Source organism: Gallus gallus, chromosome 12 (genome assembly GCF_016699485.2).
Source record: "Gallus gallus isolate bGalGal1 chromosome 12, bGalGal1.mat.broiler.GRCg7b, whole genome shotgun sequence".
NCBI lineage: Eukaryota > Metazoa > Chordata > Aves > Galliformes > Phasianidae > Gallus > Gallus gallus.
Genome location: NC_052543.1, coordinates 7,422,445 through 7,430,533, shown reverse-complemented (window position 1 = coordinate 7,430,533; position 8,089 = coordinate 7,422,445). Strand labels below are relative to the sequence as shown.

Here is an 8,089-nt window from a genome sequence, read left to right as displayed (position 1 = left end):
CCTCATCATGTTTGTTACTCAAATACCAACAGATAGGATAATGAAAGCAGATCTCAGACACACTCTCAGTAGAACACCCAGCTTCTGACCCAAGTGAGGGGGAAAATAGTTCCAAGTATCAAGAGAGCATTTTCCTTGACCTGCTTTCATGCTTAGATCAGAGCTCCTGATTTCACAAAACACATCTTCAAGATGAAATTTGCACAAGTTACCTTCCTCTTTAACTAAAACCCTACAACACACATAAGGATATACTTGTCTGAGGCAAACAAAAAAGTTAGAAAAAGTAGTTTTTTAATTATTTATTCAGAACTGAAGCTTATCCAAACAGGTAACCTGTGTTTAAGATTTTGACTTTAAAACAACATAATTTGTTTCCAAGGAAAACTGAATTTCAGCTCTTCCACAAAAATATATACTTCTCTGATGAATGCTATTAAATAAAATAGAATAATGTGATATATCACCTGAAACTTATCTTTAAAGATGTAAGTAACTTTCTGCAGTTGTAATTTGGTTTTAAGTTTGGAAAACCCTCTTCCTTCGACAGGCAAGGCATTAACTACGCATACATGAGGCAACTACTACAGAACAACCAGCTTTTCTGTGAGTACTTCAAACGTATTTTGCATGTTGAAACATTGTAACACAATCGAAAACACAGCAATGATTGCAGAGTAGTAAAGTCCTAGGGCACAGCAAGGGAGAACAAACTCAAATACAGCAGACACAGAAATAAAGAAAAACAGCTGCTTACCTTCAGAAAGCCTCAGGCACACAGGGATCTCCAGTGAGATACCCTTGCTTCCAGTGCTAACCCTTAAATGAAGTCTGGGAAGGGGTGTATCCTGGCTCTGTTCCTTCCAGTCACTCAGGTGCATTGAATTGCTTACACCTGAGCTCCCCTGGGTTGGCACTGCCTTCCCACCAGGTGCTCAATCACTGCTTCATGCTGTGACTCAGCATTTCCACTACACGTTTCCTTTTAAATTATGTAAAGAAATTCAACGGGCCAGCAAAAAAAGCACTGTACAGCTCTTTTACCACCAAAAAATGATCACATCTCCCCAGTTTCCACATAGCACATAATTAACTTTTAGGACTGAGCAGTAACTGCCTGGTTTCATTTCCCAGGGTACTCACCATCAGGAAGGCAGTCCGGCCATTTTCTATTTCTGTTTAGAACTTTAAAAATGCCTCCTGCTGTGTTTCAAGAGCAGGTGTGCTGCTGCTGCTGTCCTCTGAACTCCCCAGCACCAGGCACGCGGACTGAAAGCACAAGGGAGGGTCAGAGAATATCAGAGGCATGGCAACAGTTGTAACGTAACAAAGATCCCCCCAGAAACCACTCTCCGGGGGGGTAGCTGCTGGGAGCAGGTGGCCAGGGCGGCGCAGCCACCATTAAACAGTTCCAACCAAAGCTTTTGTCCCCACATGCTTTCTCAATTGCACCATAAAGCTTAAAGGCACACGTAATTCTTCACATTCCTATTTTCTAGCCCATTCTTGACCCAAGGACAGACGAACAGGTAGCATGCTTAATAAAACTGTGCTGCAATTGATTTTTAACCCTGCCTTTTAAATGTCACATTTTCATGTCTAAATCTCAAAGATGTAGATAAATCTTTTTAAAAAAATGCATATTTGAGCATTTAAAAACTGTTACAAGTGCTTAAATTTTCATGTATCATTTTATGTAGTGGTAACTTATTTTTACCACTCTTAATTACCTGCATATGCTGACAAAATTTATCTACACTAGGAATACACAAGGACCTAATCTGAGTTTAAGAAATATATTTCTTTAATAGATAGGTATTCCATTCATCAAAAATACATGTCACATAGAATGTTTGTATTGTAATTATCTACATTCAAGACACTGAGATAATAAGTTAGTGAAATAAACCAAGACCATCTCACGTTATTTAACCTTGTAAACATAACTGAAGTACATAATCATTTGCTTTTCGTTGTTGTGTTTCTTTGTTTCGTTGTCATTTGGAAAACAAAAACTGCGTTGTTCATTTCTGCAGGACTAACGCATTCCTTCTGAAATTCAGTACTTAAAAAGAAGGAATGAGCTGTTCAAAATGTTATTAGGAGAGTTTGTGCAGGACAATATCAACCGCATAAAGAGTGTGAGTTCGGGCGGAATAATTACTTGATTTTATTTCTGTTTGTTACCATGTTTCTGTCTAACCTGCAGTGAAAAGTAGGGACTTTATGTTTGTTTTTACACAGGTAAGAGTCATTTCGTATGTGTTTTCAGTACATCATAACATTTGCGATACATACTGTAGGACAATTTATTGCTACAATGTTCTCATTGCCATCAGCTCTGTGTTTGGGTTCCTCCGGGCAAATGTATCTACAGCTTGTGCAACAGCTCTCCAAGCATAAGGCAATGGGGTTGTTGTTTCAAAGCCTGTTGGAAAACAGAATCATTGAAAAGGAAGATGACATAATTTTCACATTTTAGCATGTAAACAGATGGGTGTGCATTTGTCGTATACCTTCCCTTAGTACTGTTAGTTTAGGATCATCTGACAATATCTTTCTTAAGTAACGCATTCCCTTTCCACACACACGTATTATTTATGCTATGATATCCCCTAACACAGGGTACCAAATCCACAGTGCCTTCCATAAACTAAAAGTACACCGGTACATCCTTCATCCTTTGTATGGTGCCATTTATCTGGATTCACTCAGACTGGAAAAACAATGCTGAAGTGACTGACTGCATTTCTGCTGCTCTTCTACACCTTCCTAGTTTGCTCTGCAGTTTCTAAGCCAAAAAAATTGCTATTATTTGAAAAAAATATGTTATAAGCATACCTAATTAAGAAAAGGGTTGGATGCTGCCCCTGAAGAATTTCAACATGCGGCCTGCATTTGTGCACTTAACTACAAAGCACCCACTATTTTCTAAACCCTTCTGTATTTCCCTATTTGTTGAATAGTAGATTTAGCTAAGCCTTGCTTCAGCCACAAATCTTTTATTTTATGCACGTTTTTACAGATACTTTTCTTTCACATTTGCTTTCGGTCACTAACAGAATCGCTCGCCATGAGGGAGCAACGACCCGCTGTGAGGCAGCCGCCGCGCCGGAGCACCAACCCGCCACGAGGCAGCTGAACGACCGCCCAAAAAGGCGGGCTGCGCGCTGCAGCTGCGACACCGGCACCAGGGAGACGAGTCCCACCCAGCGCCGCCCGCCCCGTTCCCTTTGGCCCCGTCAGCCGGAAGCGCGGAGCCGGCACCACAGCTGCGCACAGCCCACAGCCGCCCGTTCTGGGCATGCGCGGGCGGGACGCGCATGCTCTGTAGGCACGGGCAGGTGACGGGGCAGCGCTAAGAGGCCGCCGCCATGGTGTACATATCTAATGGTGAGCAGTGGCTGTCGGGGAAGGGTGATATGGGGGTGGTAGCGTTGCAGGCAGTGGCTGCCGTGGGGTGGCTTCGTGGTCCGGCCCTGAGGCAGCAACTTCTCTTGGTGGGGCGAGGGGTGCAGGCCGGAGCTGCAGCGGACCCCCTTCCCGCACCTCCAGCTCCGCAACACGTCGTCCCCGTCCTGACCCCCCGCACCGCTCCGGGCCCTGCGTGTGTTCTTGTGCACACTCGTGCCTAGATGCAGCGTCTGATGGTACAGCCCAGCTGTTCCAAGCACTGGGTGCTCGTGCTCCCTTAGGTAAACCTTTAGGCATGGGGTGTAGTCCTCCATCCTGCCTGGGTACGGTTTCAAATCATACACTGATGTAACTCAAACAGTGCTGAATGTTTCCTGTCTTGCCCCATAACAGGACAAGTTTTGGATAACCGGAGCCGGGCTCCTTGGAGCTTGTCAGCCATAACAGATTTCTTCTGGTCAATAGCAGACTTTGTAGTTATGTTGTAAGTAAAAAAAAAAGAATTATTTTGATGACGTTTATTTTAAACTTGTATGTTGATGCTGCTAAGTGCTATCAGTAACACAGTACCACAGAAACAGTGGATTTATTCTTTAGCATTCCATAGGTACTATTCACAGAATCAGAGTTGTAGGGGCTGGAAGGGACTTCTAGAGCTCCTCCAGTCCGACCCCTCTGCTAAAGCAGGTTCCCTACAGCAGGTTGCACAGGTTTTGAATATCTCCAGAGGGAAATACACAGCCTCTCTGGGCCACCCATTCGAGTGCTCCATCACTCCCATAGTAAAGAAGTTCTTCCTTGCATTAGTATGGAACTTCCTCTGTTCCAGTTTGTGCCCATTGTTCTGTTGCTGACTACCAATGAAAAGGATCTGGAAAACATCTGTGAATGTCTTAATATGGTTACATGGCCTTGCTTATGGAACACTTGATGCACGTATTTAATATAAAGCATATGAAAGCTGATACTGAAGAACTGGCAGTTCTTCCATTTCATTAGTGCAAAAAGAAAAGTTGCATGCGTTTTTGTTAAGTTTTTAACAGCTGAATATTATTTATCTAGCAAACTAAATATTATTTGTTGAATTTCTACTACTGACAATAGTTTCTTGCTGCATAACAATACTCACGTAGCAGTAGTCTCGTATGTATGCTCCAGACTGAAGCCAATGAAGAATCAGAGTTCTTTTGATGTCCTCAACAGTCATTTATTATTTTAGTTACAGGTTTAATTCCATGCATTGCTTGCACTTTATTTAGTACAAGAATAATGTTCAGTTTTAAATATTTGAAAATTTTGTTTATTTGAGCTATATTGTAACTTGGAATTGTATTACAGTTTTCTAATTCTGTGTAGAAGAAAAATTGCAAAGATTAAACAATAATCTTGACAAGATACTATTCATTCCTAACACTACTGGTTTTTAACCCACCTCTTATCTTGCAGTCCCCAAATCCAGAAGCTATGTTTAGCATTAAACACAACTACTCCTGTTTTGTATTTCAGCTTCCAGAGCATTATTCAACCAGACCTGAGGAGAAGAGGCTACACATCTTCCTCCTACTTAGGACAAAGTGATGGAAGAGGGTATTTTTCATATTCTCCATAGTTCTGTTTATCTTTTTTCACTGCCCCAGAAAAATGTCATAAAGTGATCATGATCATAGTCACGATTTGCATCACATCAGATCATGTCAGAGGACTAAGATGTTTGGTGTTTTTCTGCAGCATTTTGTATGAAACTTCTTGATAACAACACAGTTTTAAATAGCTGTAGTAACAGTATAGTCTGATACAATTTTTTAGGGCTGCATAATAGACAATGTTTGTCTTTAAAATTCTTGTTTTGTTTATATTGTTAGATTCGCATGAAAAAGTCACTATGTATCAGATTTACCTATATATTTTAGACAAAACACTTTATTATGTGGATATAGTTTCTCTAGACATTACAGCTACTGTGTTTCTTTGTTTCTAATGGACAGCCTTACCTTTTTACAAAGCTGTGTAAAATCATCAGTTAGCAGCAGCTACACATTTTCACAAACCAAACAACTTTCTAAAGGCTTTACCAATCAAATTGCTATAGTTTAGATACAATGATTTTATATTTCTAAATTAAATAAGTGTTTCTTAAAAAGATTTTGTTTTTCTTGCTTTCTTTATAGGCCTCCAGGAAATCCTCGCCGTAGAATGGGCAGAATAAATCACTGGGGTGGAGGCCCTAGTCCACCACCAATGGCTGGAGGTGGATGAGGAAGGTAATTCCTAATCTCCTCTATCCTGTTTTAATTATTTTTTTTAATTTAACTCCAAGAGATAATGGTGATAATAGAGCTTAAGATAGAACTGAGTGTGTTATCCTACTGTAATGTGATGGAAAATGCAGCAATAATAGCAGAGTAGCAAAGTCCTAGGCTGCAACAAGTGAGGATATGCTCATATACAACAGCTGTGCACACAGAAACAAAGGAAAAAAAAGTCTGCTTACCCTTGGAAGGCCTCAGGTAGGCAGGGATCTCCAGCAAGATAGCCTTGCCTCCACTGCCAACCCTTAAATGAGGTTGCATACACCCTTAAATTACATTGATTACACCTGAGGTCCTCTGGGTTGGCCCTGCCTTCCCACCACGTGCTCAATCACTGCTGAAAGCCACGACGTAGCATTTCCGCTGCACCTGCTTTTGTAAAGGTTACCAAAACAGGAAGAGAATAGAAGTGGTTAGATACTTTCATTAACAGGGGAAAAAAGTGTGTGTGAAGTTGTATAGTATAAAATTTTGGCACAGAAATGATGATATTTGAAGATACAGATATTTGAACACAGCTGATAAAAATGATTTAGCACTCAGTCTTTTTTGGTTGCTAATATTAAGTCCCATTCAGATTAGTAGTAACTGAAACTTTGTTTTTTTTTCCTAATTGTTATCATATTACAGATGATATTTTTTGTTTAAGGGGGATTCCTAACAATGGAAAGAAGGAAAAGTTGTTAAAAAAAAACTACTACTAAAATACATTTTCCATTGACATTGCTATAGCTGTGCACATCTTGAATTATAATATAGCACAAATTAGAATTGCTTAAAAAGAGAGGAAAAACCTTTCAAAAGCCCTATCCTAACGTTAATTTTCTTGTACTGCCCAATAATTGTAATTCAAAATACAAATTCTGTTTTGTTAAGATGATGGGATTTTCATCTTACACTGAATGTATATATGGTTTAGTTTAAGACTGAAGTAAGCTGCTCTTTTCATGAATTACTCCTTATTATTATTAGAAAAGTTAAGAGGAAAATGCACCTGCAGGTGATAAGACCAATGAGTCTTGTGGCAAAAACTTCATACTCAGAACCAACCATGTGCACTTTTATTTCAGTCTCCTCAGAAAAAAAAGAATAAATGCCTCTTCATGATTTTTTTTTTTCATTTGTATTAGTTTTCTCTTTGAAGTAGCCATAGGCCAGCACAGACAGTGGGGAGAGAGATTTTGGGGGGTAATAGCAATGTGTAATCTGCTCAGGGTGAGGAGTTGTAAGCTTTTGGCAGGTCTCATTTAGCTAAATTAACATCAGTTTTATTTTAAGATGGTTACTTGTATTTTGCAAAGGAAAACCTTGTTGTTTTTAAACCTGGTGCAATTATGTCTTCTAGGTAAATGCCTGCTGTAAGAAGCAGGCAAAGGAGCATGCATGTTCACAAGGAGAAAGGGAAGAGAGTTCAGTGGTGGACCAAACAAGTTTGGATGTTGTGAACGTGCATGCCTAACTGAGAACTGTTCTGCAATATAAGCAGATGAATGAAGTTGTACTGGGAACTCCTTCAAGGATCCAGTGTAACTGAAGTGCAGTGTTATTAAATACATGTTTACTGTCTGTCTAAAGTCTTTGTATAGTTTCTGAACATTTTACTGTAGTTGCAAAATAAATTATACATGGCTTGTCAGACGGCAGACTCTTTAATTCTTAGACAACCACAAGGTTCCACTCAAAGCGCAGTGAACACCTGCCTGGTCAAACGAGGAAAAATATGTAATACTTACACACCATACAGAAGATCACTTAAAGGAGTGCTTCCTTAAAGGTTTTGTCTCCACTGGTCCTTGTTGCATTTTTATAATGTTAATGATGTGCTAAAAACACTTCTAAAACACAATTTAAGGTAGTTTCTTTCCAGTCCTTCCATTTTAAAAAACTCACTTCCTTAAAGCCCTATCGTGGGTTTTATAACATACCCATTTTATAGGCACTCATGAAACAACTTCCTTCTATCATCAACATATATGCATATTCTGTGCAAACACTAATAGGATACTTTAAATAAAAGGAGGTTTCATTTTCATTACAGGAAGAAAAGCTGCTCGGTAACACTGAGGACTAACACACGAGTTATTTTCTTCCAGTCACTTCTTTTCTGCATGGGCTGGGATTTTTAATCGTTGTTCCAGGGATTGTTGGGTCGATAGGAGCAGGCCGGTTCCGCCATGCAGAACCCAGACGGAACTAGCTTCCATGAGGCGCCACTTTCAGTTTTTCACGTAGCTTTTGAAACAGCCTCCAGCAGGTAACTCGCACCCAGCAACGCCCCTTTGTTACCAGCGGATCTATGAACCTGTTGGCTTCCGCCTGCTGCTGGTAGAGAAGCTCGTACACCCACCCCCGTCCGCGGTATTCGC

At 40.3% G+C, this 8,089-nt stretch overlaps 1 protein-coding gene across 1 annotated transcript; it reads left to right on the top strand.

The window, feature by feature from the left end:
• Positions 1-3,307: 3,307 nt before the first annotated feature.
• Positions 3,308-7,359, top strand: SELENOK (selenoprotein K). Its single transcript, NM_001025441.2, is given in 5 exon segments — positions 3,308-3,393; positions 3,808-3,898; positions 4,921-5,001; positions 5,583-5,675; positions 7,069-7,359. Coding segments are annotated over 5 exon segments (288 nt in total). The 5' UTR covers positions 3,308-3,374; the 3' UTR covers positions 7,073-7,359.
• The last annotated feature ends 730 nt before the right edge of the window (positions 7,360-8,089 follow it).